At 40.1% G+C, this 27,763-nt stretch overlaps 1 protein-coding gene across 3 annotated transcripts in view; it reads left to right on the forward strand.

The window, feature by feature from the left end:
• The window catches only part of LPP (LIM domain containing preferred translocation partner in lipoma), a 663,248-nt gene that overhangs the window by 206,340 nt on the left and 429,145 nt on the right, over positions 1-27,763 (forward strand). For all 3 annotated transcript variants that reach the window (XM_019623587.1, XM_019623578.1, XM_019623569.1), the window contains one exon: positions 26,387-26,588. In XM_019623587.1, coding sequence (XP_019479132.1) covers positions 26,396-26,588 — 193 coding nt within the window. In that variant the 5' untranslated portion in view covers positions 26,387-26,395. The remainder of the gene's footprint in view (positions 1-26,386; positions 26,589-27,763) is intronic.

A 27,763-nucleotide genomic window follows, 5' to 3' on the forward strand; every position in this document is an offset into this window, starting at 1 on the left:
ACTCACGGCAGCCCAGCTCCAGGTTGAGCTGTTGTTCAGCATCTTAGCTGTGGAGGGCAGTGTCACTGGCCCTCATATGTGGGATCTGAACCGAGGCCCTCTGGCGTCCCAAGCCAGTTCTTAACCATTGCGCCACTCGGCCGGCCCGAGATTTCACCCAGTTTTAACAAAAGCAAAATAAAATTCATATGCCTCTGCGTTTCTTCCTTTGTTAGAAGGATTTGACAGGTTGCAGATCATGGGACAGTCCCCGTTAAAAAGATACTACAGAGCCTGCAGCCTCATGCTTGCTATATCTGTGGTGTAGTATCATGTGGAGGGAGGTGCAGTAATCTCAGGAACGGGAAATATAGGCTCTGAGCTGCATTTTCCTGCCAGCTAGCTGTGGGATCCTGGGAAAACTGAGGGACCTCGCCGAGTCTCATTGGACCCAATCTCTTCATTTGGGCTTGCAGAGTCATGATGCTAGAGTTGTGTGGAATAAATGAGATGACTGATAGAAAAAGGCCTTCTAAACTACAAAGTTCCCTATACGTATGTGGCCGGCATTATTATGATCAATAATCAGAGCAGACACATACACCGTGCTGCCTTTGAGCCAGGTAACATTTTGAGTACCGTGCGTCTGTGAGTTCACTTAGTTCTGACAGCAGCTCCTCTTTGAATAGCGCTGGTCGTCATGAATCACGGGGCCTGGCTGCTCTCCTGGACCCACTGGTGATTTATCTACATCCTCTTCCCCTCCCTGTGCCTGTGTGACACTCTTTGTAAAAGAAGCTCCAGACTCCAGTTGAATGTAAGGACCCTTCTGTTTTGGCATTTGTGTGGGGCAGTTTTTTGCCCCTTATAGTATTAATCAGAGCTCACATTTAACTGAGGGCTATCATAATCTTCATTGTACAGATGAGGACACACCTATGCGGAGAGAGCCCATATAACTTTCTCAAGGCTGCGCAGCCCATGAGTGGTAGAGCCAGGATTCAAACCCTGCTCAATGCCCCAGAAAGATGGCAGTTCGATTTGGAGAACCTTCCAGCGATCCGAAGGGTGTCATGTTGTCAGACTCCCCATCTAATCAGCATCATGAATATCATTTAGCTCTTTAGGTTTTGGTGCGTGTTGTCATTTAATGCTACCATTTGCTTCTCTGCATCTTGACTGCAAGTTTTCAGTACTGGAATGTGTATTTCCAGAGCTGTCAGCAGGGTTTGGCACATGGTAGCATCCCCCTGCATGTGCTCAGTGTGTGTTTTCTGCCCAAACTTTAGATTCTTTGAACAGTTCAGGAGGCCTGCCATTGGTATCTACCAAAACTGTGTTTGGCAGAATGACCTTTTCACATCAAAAGCCCCTTTAGGAGGCTGTCGTGGTGCAACTCTGGACAAGTCTCCACAGGGGAGATGCGTTTCAATTTGTAGCCCTTTTGTTTTCTGCATCACATGTTCACTCCGACTTAATTCTACTAGTCTTCTGGCTGTTTCATCTTTGTTTTTTTTTTTTTTGTTGTTGTTTTTTTTTTTTTGCTTTGCTGTTATTTCATTTTTTGAAAGGCCTGGTTTTCTTGGGCTCTGCTTGGATACAGCACAACATTTGCAGCCTTGTTGCATCTGGGAAAGAGTCACACCCATTGAAATTGGGTGAAAATCGACTTTTGGAGCCCAAGGAAATTGACATAAATCTTAGACCACGGACATCTTTCATCTCTGACTCTGCCTTCCCTCTTTGTGTGGTGCTGTTCCAAGATCTCTTATTGGGACCAGCTTTCTTGGAGGGTTGCCTTTAACTCCTAATCCACTCAGTGTGCTTATTTTACCATGAATGCACCAGGGATATTCTCTCCAATCCTCAAAACTGATCCACTGTGGAGTCCATCTATTCATTCATCTACATATGAGTTATTTGATACAACCTATCAGACACTGTGCCAGGCACAATAGGGGATCCCAAAATGAACTAGACACAATCCCCACTTTCAGAGATTTAATACCCTATGGGGTCAAGAGAGTGGGTGGGTGAGGGCTCATTTATTCAATCAACAGCTAGTTCTTGAGTGCCTGCCATGGCCAGGTCTCAGGCCCTTAATCAAAACTGTGGGTACCAGGCAGATTCAAACCCTGTCATCACAGGGCTTCTGGGCCAGGAGCAACAACCACCATGTTCATAGTTTCACAGATAATTATGTAATTATGGTTGTGATAGGTACCATCAAGGAAAAGTACAGGATGTTGTGGGCATATTAAACCTTTTTTTTTTCTTGCTTTTTCTTGCTTAGTTTGTGGGGCAAAGTATGTTTTCTCAAAGAAGTGGAGTTAGCCAGGTGAAGATAGGCACAGGAGACTAGCATTGGACATAGACGATTCTCCTAGAAGGTAGAAAAGGATCTGTGCTCAGCTCAAGTATTATGGAAGCTGAGGAGAGCTTTTAAAAACTGGATTAATGATAAAACTCCTTTCAGTTTATTTTTTTGCTGTCTCCTCTAGAAATGGGGGACTTTCATAATTTCATGGCTCCTTTTAGTAATTGCAAACTGACTTAAGAACAAGCTTCTGCTTTTCCTTATTACCTAAATGTGTTAAAATAATTCACTATGTTTCATATGTACACCCAAAGTCCTTGAATCCAATTAGTAAGGAAAACACTTTTCATGTCCTTGTTAAGCAACAGAAAAACAAACAACTGGTGAAGAAAACCCCAAATATGAGCGCCTTGAGCTTTCTGCTGAAATCTGGGAGAGTCCTGTTGTAAGAAATGGTCTCAGACGTATTCTTTCTGTTCTGCGTGTTTTTTTTTTTTTTTTTTTTTTTTTTTACTGAGAGTGCCTCCCATGGATTTAGTATTTTATTGGGTTAAGTATGTTATTGGACTGTCAGAGGTGAGAAGGAGAGGGTATAGGCAGAGCTGCTGGTCACTGCCTTTCAGGTTATGTCCTGCTTGAGGGCAGGAGGGCACGTGGGACTCAAGTCCCATCCCACCCCCACTCGCCAAGCCACGACGGGGTGGATTTTTTCTAATGTGCACAAAAGAAGCTAATGGTTAGCAGAGGCCTGGGGATGTCTGACACCACCAGTGTGTTTTTCTCTGAAAGCACTCATAGTTTAGTGGGGGAGGCAGACACTGGAATAACTAAACACAATTATGTTGCCAGCCAGAATGAAATATGTTAACATTCTGAGGGGGGAAGGATTTTCACTCTGACAGACTTGGAAGAATAAATTTATACAGCATTTGAAGAACCTAGTTGGATGGGTGAGTGTTTTTCCTTAATAATAGCCTTATGGAGATATAATTCATATGTCATACAATTAACTCTTTTAAAGTATACGATTCAGTGGGTTTTATTATGTTCCCAGAGTTGCACAACCATCACCAACATCAATTTAGAAACTTTTTCATCACCTCAGAATGAAACGCCATACCCATTGGCAGTCATTCCTTATTTCCACTAACCCGCCTCTCACCTGCCCTAAGCTGCTACTGAACTACTTTCTGCTCTTTAGAGTTGCTTGTTCTGGACATTTCTTATAAATGGAATCATACAGTAAGTGCTCCTCTGTGACAGGGTACTTTCACTTACTATAATATTTTCCAGTTTTACCCATGCTGTGGCATGATGAGTAGGTTTTTGATTGCTGGAGAATGGAAGGACATTCACCCCAAAATGTTGCACTACAGTGAGCTAAGAGAATGACCTTTGTAAGAAAGTATGGGCTATGATTTTAGATTGAAAGTAGAATATTGGACCTGCAGAGGACGACCTTTGGGGGATGTTATTGGAAATGTATTTGCAAATATAATTTGCTCACAGATTATGGAGATTAGGAATAAATTTGAACCTTTTTGAGGATACAGATGCTTTTAAATGCAGAGTACTATAACTTAATGTGTATACTTTGAAAAAAAAATTGATAGTTAAAACTGTGAGCTCACCTAGGTTGGTAGTGGAGAGCCAGATGTGAAATCAAGAATACTAACTCCCATGTACTATTTCGTCATATTCCATGGCCTCTTACTTTTTATGTTTGTCAGCTGGAGAAAGTAGAAAAAGCGCAGGTGACTTTTTGCAGTATAATTATTTTTAAACTATTAGAAGCATGTGAAAACTAAACCTCTATAGGTTATAATTAAAAATGCCATTCCTTGGGTACTTGAGATGAGTCAGCCTTTTCATGGTAAAGCCACTATGTATGTTTTATTACATTATAACGATAGGCCATTTTCTGGACCATTGCATTGCCTTTTTAAGACCCTATAAGGTATTGTTTTGGATATAGAGTCTGTATTAGTCAACTAATACTGTAGACTGAGTGACTCAAACAGCAGAAATATATATATACATTTTTTTTACAATGTTGGATGCTGGAAGTCTGAAATCAAGGTGCCAGTGTAGTCAGATTCTGGCGAGGTCTCTTCTCCTGGCTTGTAGAAAGCCAGCCCCTCACTATATACTCACATGGTGAGGGGAGAAGAGAGCAAGCTCTCTGGCGTCTTCTCATGTAAGGACACTAATTTCACCATCAGGTCCTCACCCTCATGAACTCATCAAAACCTAATTACCTCCTGAGCCAGCCGAGTGGCGCGTTGGTTAAGAGCTGGCTTGGGACGCCAGAGGGCCCCAGTTCGGATCCCACATATGAGGGCCAGTGACACTGCCCTCTACAGCTAAGATGCTGAACAACAGCTCAACCTGGAGCTGGGGTGCCGTGAAGTCGCTGGTGATGGCAGGTGGGCTACCGTGTGTAGCCAGAAGCCGCAGTGAGCGGCCATCCAGAAGCCGGTGACTGATCTGCCTCGCCTGGGAAGAGCACAATGATGGTGCCAACTTGGGCCAGTGAAGCAATGTCCTCCACAACTAGACTGAAGAACGAAAGGACAGCAACTTGTCTGTTGCCCTTCCCCCAATTCCCCAGCGCTGTTCCCATCCCCCAATTCCCCAATAAAAATCTTAAAAAAAAACACTAATTACCTCCCAAAGACCCCGTGTCTGAATGTCATCACACTGGAGGTTAGGGCTTCAACATAGGAAGTTTAAGGGAACACGGTTCAATCCAGAGCAGTGTCTTTGTTTGTTTTGATTCCCTTTGAACTCGTGGCCCTGGATGTATTTTTTATATTCTTTACATTTGACAAATTCCTGACAACCAAATGGAAGTCAAAAGTATGCTAAGTGTAGTTGGCCTATGTTTCCTTCTTTTGAAGCCTAGAGGAATCCTTCATTGATTGTTTCTGAGCTGTTCCTGTCACAGGCTTTTGCAAGAGGAGGGATATTAAAGGTCATATGGCTCAAGGGCTATTAAATTAAGGGTTAGTGGTCCTGAAATGGTTTGCATAATTCTCTGTATTTGTGGACGTATATGCCCTCCCCACCACCAGCCCCATAAGATTCTCAAGTGGTTTGTGTCCCTCCAAAGAGGAAGACTCACTTATATAATAATATTGAGCTCCTTACTTATATCATTCAGTCTTTAGAACTGATCCATACAGATTTGGAAGCCGAGTCCTATAGTAGTTAAATCCACTTACCCAAGGTCACACAGCTAGTAGGTGGCAAAACCTAGATTCAGACCCTACAGTCTGACATCAGAGACTATGCTCCTCACAGCTATGTATTCTTGGAGCTACATGCCCTTTGCATTACTTTGTTCTACCATTTTTAGACTCTGGGGTTGATTGACCTGCCGTTAATAGATAGATAGTAGAGGCCCAGAGAGAAGTGAGACATGTCCAAGATCGTGCTGTGATTAAAGACACATAGATATCAACATGTGACAGTACCACAAACAAACCCAAAGTCAACTTATGAGACTTTAATACATATTTTAAAATTAAATTATAAATGCTCCTTTTGAGCATTGGTTCTGCGAGTGACCCTTCTCATCCATCCCTCTCTTCTTGCCTCCTTTTCTTCTCTTCTCTCCTTCTGTCCTTTCCTCGCTCCCTTCCCTTTCTTCCTCCAACAAGCGTTATTGAGCCCTTACCTCATTCAGAGCTAAGATAGAATTATTACTAATGGAATATTTGAATGTTCCTAAAATGATTTTATGGTCAGGGGACCTGGGGATTATTCTATTCCTCTGTGGCAAACACCTCTTTACCCTAGAAGGTTCTCAATGGAGCTGTCACACATGAAACAATGTTGCAGGAAAGCAAATTACCTAAAGCCTTACCCCAGTACAGAGTAGGCTCTCTTATTTCGGATTTTGGGGACTGGATGGTGCCATTCATTGGAACAGGAGATACTGAGGGACGCTCCCCTTTATGTGGGTATGGAACAGAATGGGAGTTATTTTAGCTTTTCAGATTTGAGAGTTTTGCAAATGAATTGCTGGCTGTTCAAGGCTGGAGTTTAGAAGAAAGGTCAGGGCTAGAATTAGGAACTGTTAGAATGTAATGAAAGCATAGCAGTAGATGAGATGGCTCCATGAGCTTTTGAAGAAAGAGAAACAATCCCTTATTTTCTCCTAGAGTTTGGTACCTATCTCAAGTTCCATTTGCGCAGGTTGCCCTTGTTGATTGATCCTAACCTACTCAATGTCCACCATTCTCTGAACTCCTTTTGTCATTAAATTATGTGTTCATTCAAAGCACATTCATATTTACTAAAGTTGGAAGGGAGGTGACACAATACACTGTAACGCATATTTATTTAGAAATTAGTAGATCTGTTCTTTGAGTCCAGGCTTTGTTATTTACTATTTGTGTGATTGATTGATTGACTGATTTTCATTAAACATCAAATTCTAAGTCTATAAAATGAAGCTAATAGTGTTGTCTATCTCACAGAGTTGGTGTTCACTTTTTGACTATGATAATGGATGTGAAAGCTCTTTAAAAGGACTCTCTAAGTAAATCACCCTTTTACATGTTTACATGGAGTAATTACAATGTTTGTTTGTTTTTACACTCCAGGTAAAGTCTAAGGTTCTTTGAATTTATATCCACTTTTCTTGACTAGGTTCTCAGTATCTAAACAGTGAATGCTATGCACGTCAGATGTTCACATGCATGATTTATAATTAGGGTCTTATTTCTTTTCTTCTTTTGTTTCTTTTGGGGGTTGTTGTTAGGTTTTTTTGTGTGGTTTTTTTTTTTTTTAAGAATTTTTCCGGGAAGTTACTGAAATGCTCGTTTCTTAAAGAGTTTCTTCTTTGACTTGCCTGGTCTCCTGTCTTGTGTCTTACCCTCTGCACATGTGCCATCCTCCCATCATCTAAGGGTCTCCTGATACTCTTACTGTTTCCCAGCAATGATGATGTAGTGTTTCCACTGACACTGAAAACCCTGTAGGGACTTGCGGTTCAACTGCCTCATAGAGCAGTAAGGCCCACAGAGGGTTTATGTATACGTATATGGTTCAAGTCAATATGGGCGCTGATTTATCAACCAGTGCTCATTCTGTGCTTTCCACTGAGCCTTACTAATATTTAGCTTCTTGCTATTTAGAATTTTGGTGTTTTTCTTTTTAGTTTTTAAGATGAAATTGCTGACTTTGTCATATATTGGGTTGTCGGAAAAGTCATGACGCATTTTTGCAATGAAAAACATAGAAAAAAATACGTCATGGCTTTTCCAACAACCCAATATTAAAAATTTATGAGGATTCTAGTTTTGAATGTAATTCCATTCTATTGTGGCTCAAATTGCGCTCTTTTTTTCACCCTATTGTGGCACATTTGTTCCTAGACAAAATCAGGGATGAATGATACCAGCTACAAAATATTTTTCCATGGAAAATTTATTTTGTGGAAATGGTTTGTGGAAAATTTAGTATGTTTGTTTTATCATGCTGAGTGTAGACAGTATGGACACATAGAATCCATTTTAATTGATTTTTTTTTTCTTGTAAATATTATTCTCAATTTTCTCTACTTTCTCCTCGCCTCTTCAGCATGGATTGCTACAAATAGATATACATTTTGCTTAATACAATGCATTTTCTTTACCCGGCACGGTGAAAGATGCTTTGAGTCTTGAAACTGTGATTCAGGAGTAGTTCTTGCCCTCCAGAAGCTTTCCATCTGGTAGAAGAGACAGACATTTTTACGGGAAGGTTCTAATCCTGGCTGGGCTATGGCAGTTTCACCATTAAAGGCACAAAAGTATTTATTAAAAATATGTGAGAAGAAAAGATGAAACACAGGTGGTTCCTCTCAGAAAGTTCCTAGTTTACTAATGTTTCGTTATATATTTAACCCTAAATTCTTTCGCCCTGCCAAGATTATTTTTCTTTTGTATTGAAAATTTATCCTGGTTTCTGCCCCATCCTAACTCCTACTCCTTCAATTTTTATTTTATCATGATTTGAATAATAGCAAAGCAGAAGGAAAGATGCATTTCACTTTTTTTTTTTCCAGAAGGTGGAAAAAAACCCAAAAATGGTTATGGGGGATGATTGATGATCTCAGTATGTAAAAAACCATAATGTTTAGAAATCAGGGAGAAGGGCCTGTACCATCTCAGGAAGTAGGAAATGATCGCACTAGTCACTGGAAGTGGTTGCTAGGGCTCTTGGAAAGTGTGTCTTTAATAGACAATGCTTAAAATCATCGTGCATGTGTGTATACACACACACACATGCACACACACACATACATGCACACGCACACACACTCATGTAGGCATGCACACGCACACGGTGTCTGCCTTATAACCATTTATTCTTGACTGTCTTTTATTTGATGATTCCTTTTACTTTGTTCCATTCTACATATTACCTCCACTGGGACCTAATTAGAACCCCTAAATATTCAAAGAACATTGGAATACATGTGGGCTCCAAATGTTATCTTTAGGCATTGCAGAATATTAGAAACTAATTATGATTATCCATTGTGCATATAAGTATCTAACCACCTCTTCTTCCATTTTTTTTGCCAGTCTGTAGTGAAAAAAAGCGAAGGAAATAGTTCTAATTAATTTTGAATTTTGAAGGAATTTTCTCCCCTAGAGTGATAATGCTGCAAGTCGAGCCTTCATAGGTTCTAAAGTAAGTGTGCAAAGCCAAAGTTTAACTTTTTATGAAGTTAATGCTTAACCTAGCACTAAAATTGCTTTATGACTGTAGGAAGCAACGACTTTTGTAGAAAAGACATGCTTTGATGCCTTCTACTCTTTTAAATAGCCATATTTAGAAAAGAAGTTTAATTCAAACTCCCGCACATCAAAGTGTTTTGTAGGAGTTTTAAAGCCCTTGCTCCCTCAGAGCAGTAATTGAACACTGCTATTTTCATGTACTTATTTATAATATATAAAAATATTTAAACGATTCCGGAGTTGGTTTGCCCTTAGAAAACTGATAACACAAAATGCTGTGTAGGAAGAAAGACTGCCTCTCAAGTCTGGAGAGCTGGGTTCTAGTCCCAGTGCTGCCTGGGACGTGATCTGTGGGCCTTTGAAATGTCAGTTCTCATGATTCAGCCTCATGCCCCCCCTCCACCCTTTGAATAACAAAAGAATTGCAAATCTTAGATCTGGAAGACACCTAAAAATTGGTCCCCACTTAAAAAAAAAAGTTATATAAATAATGTTTCAACATTGTGTCAAGCTCAGAACATTTAGTTGATAAAACTGTCATCCATATTCCATCACCTAGATATAGGGGCAATCTATCATATTTGTGTAATATTCCCTTCCAATCTTGAGCTAATCGAGTAAATTACCATGGTGCTATATATATATCACTTGGCTTCATTCATTAAGCACTTTCTATATTGTGCATATTCTTGAATGATTATAATTTTAATATCTGTTTTATATTTCATTGAGTGGTTATGCCATATCTTAATTATTTCATTATTTTTAAACATTGCTGTGATTAAAAATGTTTGCATAAAGGTAACTTAGTTCATCAAAAACCTTGAACATGATGTCAGAGGGTTGAGGTATCAGGGTTGGAGGTTAACATTTTATGGTTATTCAAATCCACTGATGACTTGTGTTGTAAAAGGGGTGTTTGTGTAACTGCAGTAGGAATGTGTGAGTCAGTATTTCCCAATTGTGCCAGCCTTAGACATGTTGTGTTTTTTCGGTAGTAGCATTTCTTTGGTTATTGTGAAGTTAAACATGTCTCCTCATGTCTCATTTCCAGTTACATTTTGTATATGGCATTTGAAAATGAATACTTAGCCATCTTCGGGAAGCTCTTCACAACAAAATGAAGAGTAAATATTTTAATGAGAATTGTGCATGGCTTTTATAGACTAGAACTTTTTTTTAATCATTTGAAGGACCCCTTGAATAAATCAAAAGATATACCTTATGGGAATATAAAGGGAGTGAAGGAGTTATTTTCCCCTCTATTTCATGTAATCTCAGGATAACTCTCAATTGTTCTTGAATCTTAACAACAACCACCAAGAAACCTAAAATTGTCTTGATAAAAAACAGGCAAAATAGCTATGAGAAATTTGAAAAACAATAGTAATGAGGAACAAGACCAGCTGGCCAGATGCTAAAGCACATTGTAAAGCAACCCTAATTGAAATGGTGAAGTGATGGGGATCATTGCAGTAACATACCCCGCCCAGAAACAGAGCAACTGTATGTGGAACTGAACATGCAGTGGAGAGACCACCTCGAAACATTCTGCAAAAGAAGGATTATTCTAATGGCATTGGATTAATGGGTAGGCACTAATGAAAAAGTTATATCATGAATAAATATCAAAATATACCAGTAAAATGAAAGGTCATGTTAGAAAAAAAGAGAAAAAAAAAAGAACTAAGAAAAGGCTTAAGAAAAAAGAACCAATTTATTATATCTGTAATAATTGGAAACAATGCCATTTTTTTAGCTTAGAATTGGAGTTTGCAATTGTTTTTTTTTTTTTTTTTTTTAATTAAAGGGCCAGGTAGTAACTATTTTAGGCTTTGAAGGCCAGATGGTCTCTGTCAGTACCACTCAGCTCTGCCATTGTAGTACCAAAGCAGCCAGAGACGAGTTCTACATCAAATAAATAAATAGAAACATGTCTGTTTCTGAGAAGAAACATAATATTATGAGGGTCAGTCTCCCCACACATCTAATCCCAAAGTGAAGTTTATGTCTTTTCACTTGTTGCCAAACTGTGACAACTAGTATCTTATTGCTGTTTTAATTTGCATTTCCCTGACTATTGTTGAAGTTGTGTATGTGTGTACTTAATTTTCATGTATTTCTTTCTTTTTGATATATGTGTTTCCTACTGAGGTCTCTCCGGGGACTTACTGGTGGGGTTAATGTATGCAGTTTATGTCAGCTCTTTGTCACTTGATGTCTCAAGGCCCTAGAAACCTGTGTGGTAACTCCAGCCCAGTGCAGACCATCAGGGTGCCATTTTGCTCTGTGAATCATTACTCTTCCTGTGACTTTGTGCCCATGGTCATGGGACTTCATTTTCAGCTTAGAACGTACCTGTGTCCTAGCCTGGCTGCTTGCCAGTAGACTGAGGCTGAAGGATGGAGAACCCTTTGCCTATCAGTCCTGAGTGGTTTGGGCTGTGATGCCCTATTACTTAGGCTGCCTCCACCTCCTTTACAGTTAGTTGTTGTCTGAATCTTACCTGAGCCCACCTTTGCCCTTCGGGTCCTGAAATTCAGATGTGGACATGATCTGCCTTTGCATGTCTGCTCATCCAGGTGAGCAAACCTAGCGCTGGCCTCCGTCCTGTTGTGTTCTTTTAAAGAACTATCAGTATTAGGTTTTACCCCTGCATCATGACAGCTATTTCTATTTTCCATGAGATATGACTGAGAAAGTGGAGAAGGAGCTTGCACAGAGCCACCCTCAAATTCTTAGAGAACACATGCTATGAGATTATATAATTGCTGAGGTGGAAATGCCGTTTTCTTGGTCCAGGGTCTCCATGTCCTTCAGGCTGCTCGCGCCCCTCCCTGTGGTCTTTCCATTGTTGTGCATGCTACAGGAACTGAGACAATTATGACAGAGCTGAGCTGGTTTCTCTTCTCTTTTGGGCATCATTGTTTGTCACAATTCTGATCACCATTTCTTCCTCCACATTGTAAAATTGTAAAATCACTGCTATATTTGTATTTCCTTTTTGCTGCCTTGGTTTGTGAAGTACTTACCATTCATCACTTTCCTTTGAAATTCCTCTATCTATCTATCTATCTATCTATCATCTATCTATCTACTGTTTACAGTATGCTCTTGTGTCCAGTATTTCACTTGCTCCTCATAAACACCATGAAGTAAGTAGAGCAGGGGTTGCTGTCTCCATTCTACAGAGAGGAAGCAAAGGCCCAGTGAAGTCTGGAAGGACCTGACAAAACCACCTTTGGAGCTGGTACCGGAACAACCACTAGATGAATGACCTTTTCTCTCCTGACATTCTTCTTCCTGTCCACAAAACTGCTTCTCTTTTCTGAGTTTCAGGGATTTTTCTTGTCTGAAACATAATGACCTTCGTGTTTTTTTTTCCTGAGAGATCTAAGCATTTACCTAATATTTCTTTCACTCTATTCTTGCTCTGAGTGCTTTCAGAGAAGACAGTACCTGTAAATATTCCCCTTTTCTTTAGTCAGGGAGGCAGACCTTTTCAAAGAAGACAGAGACCCTGAGGAAATTCTGGCGTTCTTAACAACCACTGCAACTATGAGCTTGGATGTTCCTCCCAGAGACTGTCCAGCTGTAGGCTGCCACGATGCATAACATTTGGGGGTCACTGTTTTTGTTCCTATTTTAATTATATGAGGTTTATGTGTTATGTGACCTTTGTGTTCTGACCTTCAGATTTAGGAAACTGGAAATTTAGGAAGTTTTGTTAGGACTTGAATCCAAGTAAATTCCCTCATGAGCACAAAGACTCATAGAGTTGTGGAATGTTAGAATTTAAAGGGACTTTCATCCATCTAGCCCCCTTGACTAGAATATATGGCCAGTTAGTGACAGAGCTGAGGCTAGAATGCTGAGTTGAGAGTAGTCTTCCTACTGGTTCGTTCCCTATCATTTAGTACTTTCCGTGTTGTAGCATGCCTCTTCCCACCAGACTTGGGTTTCTGAGAGGGTGGCACTAGGTGTGCTCTATGCATGACTCTGCTCTCTTCTGATAATCAGACCACTTTGCATAGGCACTCGGAATTTGCTTGTACAATGAATGATTTGAGTCCGTCTCTTAATTAAATTTTAAGAATGCTGAGGGGAGTTTAAGCTAGGGTTTATTATGGGAAACAGACCATCCTAGACAGTTTCAACAGAAAAGATTTAATGCATGGTGTTAGTTACTTTGAACAAAAAAAAATAATGGAAGGATTATCTAGAGGAGGCTTTAGGCTGAGCTTTAAGTAACACATCCCAGAACCACACACAGTTACTATGTTTTCCATAATCAGGACAGCAGAGACGTATGAGGCTACCACAGAACTGTTGAGTTTTAGAATATAGCACTGTACTTGTGAGCCAGGGATGAAGAAGCCATAATCGGGAAGGTGGTTACTGGACCCCAAGACATGGAGTCCAGCTACTCCCTCTGCTGCAGCTACTTCTGGAAAACGAGTGCTGAAGACTAAATGTGGGAGTGTGGATGCAGAACAGTCCCTGGTCTCCATGGCCATGCTTCCAGCAGAAAACAAGCTGAAGCAGCGGGAATGTGGCCTCCATCTTGCTTTTGTCTGCCAAATATCAAGCCAGTACATATATTTTGGCAGAATCCCTTTTGCAAGGCAGCCTCTGCAATATGGCAACATTGAGCACCGGTCCACCATATCTAACAGAGTAAGAGGTATGCTTTTCACATTTTGGGCTCTTTTTTTCATAAGGCTCTGTGTGTAGTAGATACTAAATTGAGGACGGATTTGTAATTATGCTCTATTAGATCGCTATTTGTCAGTGCAATTAATTATATAACAGAAGGGAATGCAACAGCTTTACTTGAGGGAATCCCTAAGGGGAATTCCTATTTATCAGAAAAAATGCCATAAGGAGGGAAGATCCTGAGCTGGGAGAGTATTCTAAACTGTTTTGGTTTCAAACATCTTGGAAAGTACTACAAGGAGACGTGCAGTATTATGATATAACAGTGCTCACCATGTCTGGGGGGAGTTCCATCTTTGGCAGCGGCTGGCAACTTTCCATCTTGTATGTTCTCCCCTCCCCCACCCCAGTGGAATATACATTTAGAATTTGCAATGGAAATCAATGTAAAATAATTTATTTAAAATAAATTAAATAGTCATATAGCCTGTGGGCCTGCACTGAATTATTTTGACTTCATCTCCCTTAACTCATGTGTAATCCCTATTTGGAAACGTAAATCAGTTATAGGTAAATCCCCTCCACCTTTATTCTTGTACCCGAGTGAATAAATTTGGACACATTTTATTTCTGTTTCTTGTCCACTCCCTTATTTTTGTGTTCCAAATTAAGAATCACACAAATCTGTTTACCTTCTGCTTGAAACCAAGTAGACATGATAAAATCACTGGTAATATTGGTGGGGGTAGGGGACAGGAATAGGCAGGCAGTACAAACATAACTGATGTTAATAATCTGATTTTCTTAGGAAAGGCAGTCTTCTTTGCTTCAGGAGAAGGAGGCTGAGTGAGGAGGGTAGTTGATACTCGGTTCTGCTAGATTTCTGCCATGTCTTGAGTTATTCTGCTCCTGCAGGGTCATTCCGGTACATTCGTCCTTTCCTACTGGGAAGCACATGCATCTGGAGCAAGGAAGCTCCCCAAGCCTCCTCTAGTCCCCACTGCAAACTGCTCTGCCCTCTTCGCCACTGCAGTCAGAAACCCAGAGTGTGGGAGATCTTTGGCCATTTGAAGCCTGTGGGAAAGGACCTGGCCGTATTCAGGGTTCTCTTGGATTCAGTGACCAAAACCTCATTATCACAGTGTTATTAAGTAAAGTGACTATATAAGCTATAGTCTAAACTGGGACACTTTTGAGAGTCAAAAAGGGCACTGTTAATAATTACTGTGAAGCAGCAGGCATGACTTGAATGCACGTTCCCCCTCATTTTGGCGAAACGTGTTTGAAATGTAAATCAGCATGATTTCAAAGCAGAATGTAATTCTTTGTATTTTCGAATGCTTGGTTTACCTTCTTTTTTGATATAATAATTACCTGAAGAGCACTGATAGGACAGACTCTGTATTAGGACTAAGGAAATAAAGGAGGACACCATCTTTGTTCTTTACTTACTCAAAATCACTGTTGTAATATTCTAGAGCATCAGGTTTTCAACATGCCTCATAAGATCGCCGTCATAGGAGGGCAAGGGGAGTACAGCCAGCCCTCTGTATTCATGAACCCTGCATCCGTGGAGTAAACCACCCACGCATCGAAAATTTTAAAATGGTATATTGTCGCTGATATGTACTATGTAGAGAAGCCTACAATGGTTGCATCTTTTCGGACACGTACAAACATTTTGGTTTTGGTTATCATTTCCTAAGTAATGCAGTATAACAAGTCTTTACAAAGCCTTTAGATTTTATTAGGTATTATAAGTAATCTAGAGTATACAGGAGGACACGCGTAGGTTATATGCAAATACTGTGCCATTTTATTTAAGGGACTTGAGCATCCATGGATTTTGGTATCTGAGGGTGGTCCTGGAACCAGTCCCCCTAGGGATGACTGTAATCTATTTTATACTTCCCCTGCAAATGAAATGTATTCTGCCAAAGGACGATGATTTAAATAAAGTCCAAGGAGCTGTTATATCAGTTCGTCTATTTTATTTTGGGGATTTTCGTAAAGATTTGGCATGAAGAAAAATTTTTGCTAAAGAAAAGTTTGAAAACTACTGGTTTAAGATTTTAAATTTTACATTGTTCTAAAACTGTAAGACTAGTTGGAACAAAAAGGGAGAATTGGACTTTTTAAACTTGGAACACAGAAAATAATAAACTGAGTAGGAAACTTAAAACATTATTTTACATATCTGGAGGGCTGTCATATAATAAGAGGACTTGTGATTCTAGAGGGCAAAGTAGGACAGATAGGTGTGGTTCTTATGGGACTACAGTTTTCAGCTACACATCACTTTCTTGCAGTTAGATCTTTCAGCCATGAAAGGGGCTGTCTCGTGAGGTAAAGAGCTCCTGGTGATTGGATATGTACAAGCAAATGTACAGATGGTGGTTATTTTAACTTAAGGTCCACATTAGAAGAAACCTCTTTAATAACAATTTCATGCTTCTTGGATGTTAAACTTCTCTGTTGGTGAATGTTGTGTCCTTAGCTACTACCTTAAAAATGTCTACAGTAAGTGTGTGTGTGTGTGTGTGTGTGTGTGTTTTATTTCCCAAGAATATTAGCCAGTTCAGTACAATTTTCACACATTGCACTGTCTCTTTTACATGGTGGTCAATAATTGATAAAAATGCAGAAGGAACAACACCCGTACTCTCATCGAGAGAAATTTAAAAGGGAATAACATTCACTTATGTCATTCTGAAACTGATCCGAAAGAGCCTGACTTGTTTTTACTCAGCTGTCATTGGTCAGTGCATCTACAGTTTTTGTCTCTGTTTCAAAATCTTGAAATAAAAGTGGAACAATTTCCAACATGACTTCAGAAAAAAGTCACCAGTTGAAAATGGTTTTAATTGTTTTGGTATTAAATGTGAAATTGCAAAACTAGCTTCTCTTACATAATTTGAATTTATAACACATTCTAATGAGACGCCTGTCTGTTTTTCATACCATTTTAAATACTGAGAAGTTTCTTCAGGTTCTTGGATTAGTGTTAAACAAAAATTTGTATTTCAGACCATATAATGCTTGAAGTTGAATCTCTTTTGTTTTTTAAAACTATCCCATTGTCCTTGAAGGTTGAAAATTTGTATCTCTCCTTCTTTCCTTTTTATTTTTCCAATATCTAGAAAAAGATTTAATTTAACAATATTATTATACTTTAACCTTAGGATGAAGTAGATTTTGGGTTTATCAGAAATTTAATATGGTAATTAAGTACTAGAGAAACAAAGATTGAATTGGAAACTTTAATTCATAATAATATTATTACATAAATTCAATAACATTAATTCAAATTATAGTGCAAAGGCTCTAAGCTAGTTTACAACCAGTAGTTGTGACAATAAGATACAAGCAACACTGTTGACAGATGATAGTTTTGTGAGCAATATAATGTTCAGAAGGCTGAAGTATAATAGTTAACTCTATGTCTTGATTACTCTTAGCAGATTATGTGACCTGAATAAACGTTGCTTCTGAGTCACATGTAGTATTGTCAGATGTAAATATGGCCTCAGGTTGGTCAATAGTGGACTCATATTCATTGAAGACAAAATTAAATATTTCTACTTTTGCATGTTATATCTGAAATATAATTATTTTTATTATTCTGTTACCTTCATTAGGGTACCAAAGTGAATTTGTAATAAAGGAGAATACAAATAAAATTATTAAAAATTAAAATCAATTAAAATGCCCCTCAAATGCTAGTAAAATCCTATGGTCTATCTAATGGGCACAATGGACTAGCAAAAATACATGTTTATGTGTTTCAATACAAGTTTGAACAAGCAGTCAAGAGAATGTAGACAAGTGAGCAGTAATTAATTTGTGGATCTACCCACTTAGCGTGGATTTGGAATGAGAAGATTCCAGACATCTTCAAAGAGGTTGCCAGGATTCATTAGAGATTATATTGGTGATTTTTCCCACCATCACTTGTTCATCCTCATGGAGGGGCAGGTTACAACCAGGAGTTTAAAATCCATGTGAACCAGACACTCGGGATCCTATCTTTGTATTGTAAATCCAGATTTGAATTCTTAGAAGTACAATAGATGCATGAGCTCAGAGGGCTCAAAGTACTGTTTGACCCTTTCTCACAATCATGAACAGAAAAATGTCTGTTGTTAGAATCAGAGACTTAGACGAAACCTCCTTAAGAATACATTTTTTGAAAGCACGGGATACTCCAATAGTCATACCATTATAGAGCATAAAATGTCTTCTGCAAGAGGGGATTTTGGAGATCATTTTCTTAATGCTTATTATTTTAGAGCTGGAGAAATCGAGGCCCAGAGAGGGTAAACATTTTCTTGCTCACTTAGCCAAGTAGAAGCATTGCTATTAAATGTGATCCAGGGTGCAAGGTTGGGGTCACATGACTTCTGTTCTAATTTTCAAAGGCTTGGGTGCTGACTCTTGGAAGAAAAATTCTTTACTCCTTATCCAGTTCAGTGACTTTAATCCACTCTTTTTAGTTGTCCTCCAACAATCAGCAGAATTACTAGCTTGTTTAGTGGAACTTTTCCACTGCAAACACTTTTTGGAAGAGTAGCCGGATTTGAATCCAGCCTCTGATATGTACTAGCTGCTGTGTTAACTTGGATAAGCCACTTCAGCTTCTCTAAATATTGGTTTTGAATATTTAAATTAGAAGGAACAGATTAGTTTTTAAGATTTTTCCCAGTTCGGACTGTGTGAACTCTTGGCCATTGAATAGGCTGTCCTGGATGTTGGCATCCATGTCTGTTTTTCCCATGACTGACGGGACTTGTGGCCCTAAAGACCAGTTAGTTAGTAATTGGTTTGGTTTCATTCTCAACTTTCTTGTGAGGGTCCTGGTCTTCTGGTGATACTATTTCCCTGTCAGGGCCGATTGATCCCTTTTCATGTGACATTCTGCACCTGACGGGAAAGCGCGGTGTGGAGGTCTGTCTCTGTTGTGCCTCACTTCTTTCTCAGAGGCAAACGTTTACTTGTCTGGGCTGATGCTTCTTTCCTGTGCTGCTTCTTAGTTTACCTGGGATCTGCAAATGCAGTTGGCAACCAACAGTGTTGCCAGTATTAATGATTCTGCCAGTATTAATGATTCTGCCTTTAATTGTATCATATTAACTTCGTGCAAGGCAGGTTGGCATGTAATGTGTTGATTCCTATCCTACCTACCTTTGCTCTACATTCCCTGGTCAGTGGGACTCCTAGGAGTTAAGACACTTTAGTAAGAAAACTCAGCTCACTCGACTTACAGACTTGGAGGAAGAATCATGAAGCATGAGAGTAGGAAGGAACGGTAGCCAAAATCTAATCTTTAGTTTTCAGATTGGGAGAGGTACTGAGGCTTAAGGAGGTCTGGGGTCTCAAGTCATAGAGCCAGTTAGCGGCTGAGCTTGGAATTGCACCCAAGTCCCCAGCCTCTAAGTTAAGTCCAAGGTTTTTTTCCAGTATTTCCAACTGTCTCTCAGATAGTCTATATAAAGGTTTGGCATTTCTGTGGAGTTGTTCTCCAGTCACCCCTTCTGAGTAATGCCAGCTGTCCATGCAGAAAGTGGGGCACTTAGCCAGTGCTGGGCCAAAGCTGCCTATAAAGAGAAGTTGAGTGAACACATTGACATTTTCAGCCCATGGCAGACACTGCTCTGCCCTTCTGGCTCTCATCTGACCTGATGCTTCAGCGCAAGAGTGATTACATTTGCTGTTCAACTAACAATTGTGTGTAATTTTCAGCCTGCCTTATTCTTTAACGTTGTCTTCCCACGCTTCCATCACATGCCACAGCATATTTTCTTTATAATTACACTGGTAGGGACTTACCAACATCATTTGGAAAAGGTTTGCCTGAAGTGCTTATTTACTTGTGCATAATAAATCTTGATTGATACCTTGGTAATCTCAGATCAGTCTAAAACTCCCTCTCACAACGGGATAGAATGAAGAGTCAAGGAAACGGATGACAGAAAAATAAAAAAAGGGAGAAGAAGAAGAAGAAAAAAGGAGGTTGTGCTTCTTCACTGATGAGCTAAGAAGATTGTAGATGATTTCGAATCTTTATGGATGCCTTTTGCTTGGTTTGGGCTATTTTAACAGTCAGGATCTTCCATGGAGTCATGTATATGAGTTTGTGAGTAGAGATGTCATTAGTGCACATCTAATCCCATCGCCTCATTTTTAGAGGAGGACACTGTGATCCCAGGGAGAACAAAGGTTGCACTCTGAGCTCATGGCATATCTAAGGCTGGAAGCATCTGAATTCAGAAGATCAGGTAACCTCCAGCTGAATACCACGATGTAGCAAAGGATGGATGGCTATAACCTACACAGGGAAGCACATTGTGCCGTTTAATACATCATTAAGAGGGCAGGCTTGACATTCTAGGAAGGTACTAACTTTGATATAAAGAGTAAAGATAGTGAAAAGCCTTCAAAGTTATAGGAAAGTGTTACTTAAATCTTAATTGCTTGTTTAAAAGATGAAACTATTGCTAAAGGACATGAACCCTAAATTTTAGACTGCCATCAACTACTCCTGATGTTTAAGTCACATAACACCTCAGTCTCTCAATTCTCCTACCACTGAAATAGTAATATTAATACCTATCTCTTCCTTTAGTATCATTAATTTATTCAGCAAACATTGACCAAGAACCAGGCCTTGGGTTAATTGCCAAGGGGGATTTTGGGACTAATACATCATGATTTAAAGATTCATATAAATGCTCAAAGTTATTCTCAACCTTTGAATCAGAATGTATACATATAGATCCCCAGGTGAGACTAGTGAACAGACAGTTTTGAAAACCGCTACTTCAAGCCTATAACATTTGGTGTTAGATGATACCATGTAATAAATAGTTGGTTGATTTTAAATTTCGATGATATATGTGAATGTTTAAAGAAGAGTATGATATTGATTTTTGGAAAGACAAAAACAACTTAAGAAAACTCTAGCTCTATTTATGTGGATGCTAGTGATGACATCCACGTGATATCTTTAGAGACACTTAGTAGCTTTGTTAGTATTTAATGTCACCTTACCTGTGGCCCTAAGTTTTTCCCCCATAGAGGAGGGGTCTTGGTTACCATATGGCCTTTTGTAGCCTTTTGCATTCTGTTGTGCCTTGATTTGTATGAACAGACTCTTGGCTTCATGAGTTTGTGATCCTGAGGCTCATGATGGTTAGGTTTGATGGAACATAATAGAGAAGACATAATGGCAGGTAGGATCCAGGAGCTAGGAATGGAGATAAGAGCAAAATCTACTGTTCCAGTGGCATCCTTTGGGTTGCGGTGTTTTCCTTTTCTCTTCAAACACAAGGGTGGTACTATGGTGAAGACCATGGATTTGGTGTTGAAGACCAATGCCTGAACTTTACCTTTGATATTTGAGCACATCATTTAATTCTCAAAGCCTTACTTTCCAGATCTGGTAAATGTGGATAATGATAACCCTACCTCATATATAACAGCTAGGGTGATTATTTGGCCATTAGAAAATTGCTAGGCATATAGTAACCCTCACTAAACACCTGTTTATTGTCATTCCATGGCTTTTTTGTACCTACTAAACAGCTAGGAGGAGAAGACGGAAGCACAACAGAGTGGGTAATAACCGAAACTTCTTAGGTTTCTCTTAATTGCTTTGTATTCAACTACAGTTCTTATAAGATCAGTGCTTAGGGAATCCCAGCTCTGATTCCTTTCAGCAGTAGGCATCTTGCTTAGAAGAAAGCCATGTTTCTTGTTTTCCTCTCTTCTCATGGTGTGTGTGTATTTGCAGAGCCTCTGTGGAGATCTTCCCTTTCACTTCTTGCTTTCATGATGATTATGAGCTTAGAGTGAAACTGATCTAGAACCAGAGGAAGTAAGCAGGAGCAGGGTAAGTTTTGGTCCAGCAAAACCAGCTCTCACCACTGCTTCTTTGTGTTTGCTTTGGGTGTCTCTCTGAGAAGTTGAGAAACTCCAACTGACATGTTCTAGTTCATCTGTTTCCTAAACTTGTGAGATTTCCTCAAACCCATTGATCAAAATGAAGGTCTGTAATTAAGATTTCAGAGAAAGAAAACACTATAGAATCTTAGAGCTGATTGGGACTTTACAGACATTCATTTTGCAAATCAGCATCCTTTCTCATTAAAGGTTACCCTGGCAAAAGCTGAGACTAGAACTGAGGCCACAGGGACTGTTTGTCTGACTATTGTATTTATTGCCTTTCTTGGATCCAACCCTGCATGGATTAATTTTCCTTATATAGTGTTTTCACTATTGTTAGATTTTCTGTGCAAAGATCAAAGTTCTTATTTCTCAATATAAGACCTTTAATATACAAGCTCATTGGATTTTCCAAACCTTTTTAACCCCACGTATTCTTGAGTCCCTCATTTTAGCACAAGTGATCTGCTCCCTGTCTCTCAGAAAATACCTTGTTTCTTCCTCACCGTATTTCCAGGCATTCTCCTTGTTGCTCCACTCATGTTTTACAGCCACCCAGCTCCCCAAGTCCTTGTTAAGGACGTCCCCTACCAAGCCTGTGCTAGCTTCTATGACATATCCCAGTTTTTTTTTTTCAATTTTATGTTTTATGCTTTGTGTTTTCTCTTTTCACATATATAAATATATTTCCCTCAGGTAGGCTTTAAGCTTCCTGACTACAGGATGAGAATCTGCTTCATCTGGAGCTCCAGTGCCAGACAAATGAATTTATTCATTTATTAAGTTAACAGACATTTTTATTGAGTGCTTATCATGTGTTCGGCCCTGGGATTGGAGAATGATAATTACTTACCCTCTCAATGATTCAAGTACTTAGTTTGGGATACAGGCAAGCAGGAAGGCAGAGTGAGGTATGATGAGTATGCTGATGGCAGTATTCCAGGTGCTGTGGGAGTGCGGTAAATGGGTATATAACTTGAACTGGAGGATAGAGAACATGAATTATGTCCTTAAGGACTAGTAGGAAGCGATGCTCAGGATCTAAATGATGCATCGTAGATGAGACATCACTTTTAATTGAGGGTTAGCTTGGTTGAAAAGGAACAGAGATAAAACCCAAAGACCCAGCAGAATTTCCAGCAGAATGTAAATGCTGAGAAATGACCTCAGAGGGAACATAAAGCTGTTACAATTATGGTAGAAGTTATGATTAAGATCTATTGTTGAAGAAAGTTTCATATTTGGATGACTTTACATTGAATTCTGATAAACATTTAAAGATCACAGAATTCCAAATTTCATCATTAAACTAATACAAAGAGTAGAATAGGATGTAGAACCCCCATATCAAAACCTGATAGTCATAGGCAAAACAAGTAAAGAAAAAAACACTTTAGAAAAAAAACAAGTAGTTATGATTATATGCACAAAAATTCTATATAAAATCACATATTTAATTCATCAGTATATCAAAACACTACAACTGTGACTGAGAAGGATGTTTTCTCTAAAAGTGCAGAGCAGATTCAATATCTGGAAATCTCACAACATGGTTCATTACATTTCTAAATTAAGGGAGGGAAAAAGAAATGATTGTATCAGTGGATATTAAGGAGGAAGATAGATTCCAGAAGGAATGAGTAACCAAGGAGATAAGCATCCGTTCACTCACCCATTCATGCATAACATGTTTTTCTAAGGGCTTCCTAGCCAGGCACTGTGCTGGTACCATGAGCCCACTGCGGAGCTTCCAGCATATTGAAGCAGTTAGGTAGGTGAATACATAGCTTTTGTATAGACTGTTATAAGTATGAAACAAATTCTAGAAAAGCATGGAATTAAGTACCCATTTTAGGGGGTGTTAGGGAAATGTTTACAGCATCAGAGACATTTGAGCCTGGTCAAAACTTAAAAAAAAAAGGCTCAGTGGAAAGTGAAGGGAGAGAAATGGCATTGTAGGTGGTGGGCACAGCATGAGCAAGGGTTGAGGGTCATGAAAATTTGTTATAAATCCTGGGAATGGGGTCCCCAGGCCACTGTTGGCATACAGAAGAATGATACGAGAAGATCTTGTGAAGATCACCTGCAAACACATACTTGGCCAGGCCCTGGCATTCTGAGGAGGTGGGGCCAGAAGTGCTTCCATGGGGAGGGCAGTGATCGTATAGTAGACATTGCTGGAATAGCTGGAAAGATGATGGGGTCAGTGAATTGCATATAGATGCTTAAGTTGGCATTTCTCATCCTTGCCCAGAAGGATTCCACTGTCAATTGGCAATGTAAGATTGCTCTGGAAAAGTACCTCTTTGCTTTAGAAATCGGTAGGTTTCTATTTTGGAATAACTTCAGATTTATAGAGAAGTTGCAAGGATAATATTAACCCATTTTTTTTAAAGAGGTGCAAATAACATTTGTACTACAAATGTGCATAGTGCATTAACATTTTCAAATCTTTATTTTATCCTACTTGTTTCTTACTTATGTTCACTTTAGTCATGTTGAAAGCAGAACAAGACACTTTTATCCCCTTTTAGTAGAAGACTGAGAATAAATTTCAGAAATAAAAAACAAAAAACAAACCAAACCAAAATTAGTATTTTTCAACCCCTAGAGATAGGCTTGGTTTTGGTATTGACTCTTTTTTTTTTTTTTTTTTAATTCTCAAATGATTCTAATTGTCCAGCTAGGTTAAAAAACTGTCAGTAAGCCAGACATTCATGGTTGTTTTTCTCTACTGGTTTTGTGCTAGGCTTTGTAATGGTGGTTTAGGGATGTGTAAAATGTGCTCCCTGCCCTTTCAAGGAACTCACAGTTTAGTAAATACACACACCCCCACACACCCACACCCACACACACACACACAGCTTGTGCACAGGTTGGGGAGGGGGGTGCGAGTAAAAGAAAGGCCCTGCAACCAGACTGAAAAGCCACTGTCACCACTGGCTTCAGCAACAACAGCCTCCTGATTCCCAATTTAGAGTCCTCTCATTGATCACTTCATCTTCTTTCATTGAGAAAATCATACTTCTAACAGGTTCCCCCCACCCCCACTTTGAATAGCCGTTTACAGGAGGGAATACTCTTTAATATTGCTATCTCACTAGTTGCCATAAAAATTCTGAGGAGGCGTTGAGGAGGACAGGGGTTTTGTCTTAATTTTGAGGGAGTGGAGGTACCTGAGGCACCTGACAGGGACCTGGGGCTGCTCAACATTGTGTCACTCATGCTGTGTGACCTGATGCTAACACCCTGGTGACACTGTGCCCCCCCTCCCCCCTTCCCTCCATCTCTCCATGGCCATGCCACGTGCTGAGGCTTTTATTTTTTCCGGCATTTCCAGTGCTCTTTGTCTTTACAGACATCTGGAGATAATCATGTAGCCCTCTCAAGTAATTCAGTTCGATTAATAAATTACCGGGTGGATTTGGGGCTGGAACGGGTACAGGGAGCCTTCCGGGCCTCCCCGTGCTGGAGAGCTCTTGCAATCAGACTTGAAGAGCCCTCCTCAGCAGCAGTCGCAGAGGCTCAACCCCAGCCTGCAGGCTGCCTGCAGGGGTGATTGGCTCACCTTGACATGCAAGACACCATTTTGCTTTCCTCACATAGTGTATTTTAACATGATTAGAATAGCGACTAGGCTGGGCTAGTTTGTCGCCCTTCTAGTTAAGTTTTTCATAAAGGTCTAGTATGGTCTCAGCTCAGCATAGCTCCAGATGGGACATTTCTTTGTCAAGTAGGGCTGCCCAGTACATTACAGGCAGCAAACATTCTAGCCCCGGGCCACTAAATGCCAGCAGTATCCCAGGCAGAGTGGCAAGCGGTGTGTTCTCCTCCCCTCAATTTCTAAGTGCCCCTTGGTGGGGAGCAGAACTGCTCCTGCCAGAGGCTCCATTTTAAAGTCTCCTGCCATGCACCTGCTATGCCCTTGTTTCAAGAATAAACTCTTTGATGATTCCTTAATACCTTAATAAATTTGAACTCCTCAAGCTTGCATGCAAAGCTGTTTGTGCTTTGGTTCCATCCGACATTTTTGTTCTTTCGCCAGCTGCTTTCCTTCATACCCCCACCCAGCCACACTCAACGGAAGTGATGTGTATGTTTCTGTGCATGTAACTCTGATAACGTTGTTTAGGCCCAACCTCTTCTCAGCACTCAAGGTTCCCTCTGAAGGTCTCCTCATTGATGAGGTCTTCTTAGTTCTGCTGCTACCACGAAGTGACTTGACCTTTTTCTGCATCCCAGACATACTTTTTAAAAACCTCGCTTAGATAACTGATCATTTCATTTAGGTAACTTATCCCCTCATTTAGGTAATGTATCATTATTTAATCGGTGTGATAATTATTTTATTAGATTATTAATACAACTGAAGCTTTTCCAAAACTTAACAGTATAAGGTTTTCCTACCACAGAAACTGTTTCAGGTCAGAGATCATTTCTTATTTGTATTGATTTCCTGAGAGTGCTAGGCACCAGCATAGGGAACTGTTAGAAGAGAGGTATTCAAGATTGATTGTGGGGAGTGTTCAGTTTTTCTCTTCCTCCTCTTCCTCCTCTTCCTCTTCCTCCTCTTCTTCCTCCTCCTCTTCCCCCCTTCATTCTTCCTTCTTCCTTCATCCATCTTCTCTCTTCTTCTCAGAGAGCTTTTTCAAAATTTCATTAAGTGTGGATTAAGATAAAAAAATAATGAAGTGAGCTATGTTGCCTCCACTTTCATGCTTCCATAAAAACAATCATGTTTCTTTCTTTTTAATTCCAGATTCTAACAATGTCTCACCCATCTTGGCTACCACCCAAAAGCACTGGTGAGCCCCTTGGCCATGTACCTGCACGGATGGAGACCACCCATTCCTTTGGGACTCCCAGCATTTCAGTGTCCACACAACAGCCACCTAAGAAGTTTGCACCAGTAGTTGCTCCAAAGCCTAAGTACAACCCATACAAGCAGCCTGGAGGTGAAGGTATGTGTGCGGAGTTCAGAGTTGGGTGCCCAAAGTGGGAGAGTTCGATACAGTAAAAGTGATGTACAGCCCGGTGTTATGTTGGAGAAGGGTAGCTCAAGAATTTGTAGTGTGGTTATCATAGTTTATAGACTATCAGAGGATAAAGAACACCTAGAAACCACCTACACCAACCCTTTCTTTAGGGATAGAGAGATTGAGGCGTTTGGGGGATTATATGGCTATGGTTACACAGTGAATTAGGGCTAGAGCCAAAACTACAATTCTGGCCTCTTCATTTATAGCTCACTGTCCTTTTGGTGTATAATCCTGCGCCCCATCCCACTCTCATGTGGAAGCGTGCCTGTCACCCAGTGGACTCCTCTTGCCACCAGACAAGTGTCCCGAAATGCTGCCGAGCACTGGTCTGGTGGGAAACCCATGCAAAATGAACCTGATAAGGCACCTGGAACTGTTTTGCCTGCCTTTGTTGGTGCTCACAGACAAATTTGAGTAAAGCCTCCATTCAATTTATATCCAATGGAGTATGAGGATCTACGTAGCTCAGCATCTCAGGCCTATACATGTATGCATAATCACACTGAACCCCGCAGCCTGTATAAAGGCTGTCATACTCTTTGGCGGAAGTGGTTCCATATCGTTGCCAGTCAATGTCAGCTGTTGATCCAAACCTATGAAACGATACTGTTAACAAACATGAACTTTAGACTTCTGGGAGCTGAGAGAGAGGAGGAAGTGAACGGAGATGCAGTCCTCCTTTCTCTATTTTCTCTCCCCGGTCCTACTGTAAAAAAAACAAAACAAAAAAATCCTTATTCTCTCCAGGATGTTTCCAATTCCTTCTTGGATGACATTAGTATTTTTGCTTCAGATACTTTGTGTGAGAGTGTTTCACATGGTGTGCCATAGTGCAGCCTCTCTCTTTGCTTTCTAGCCCTCTCCTCCCCCAGTAAACACTTTCTAGTCTGTTAGTATTTTAGGACTGGAGTCAGAGTTCTCACCCAGATGCCTAGCTGTGTTAGGTGGCTGGATGTTTAGGCAGGTGTAGGGAGGTCAGGCATCGGCGTGCACAGCTGAGTTGTGGCTGTGCCTTTTTCGCATCCTTTCTCCAGAAAGGGCGGCCATAAGACCATGAGAGAGCTGCTGGGCAAAAACAATAAATGCCGACGCTGGTG

The sequence above is a fragment of the Hipposideros armiger genome, unplaced genomic scaffold (assembly GCF_001890085.2).
Source record: "Hipposideros armiger isolate ML-2016 unplaced genomic scaffold, ASM189008v1 scaffold_14, whole genome shotgun sequence".
NCBI classification, from domain to species: Eukaryota; Metazoa; Chordata; class Mammalia; order Chiroptera; family Hipposideridae; genus Hipposideros; species Hipposideros armiger.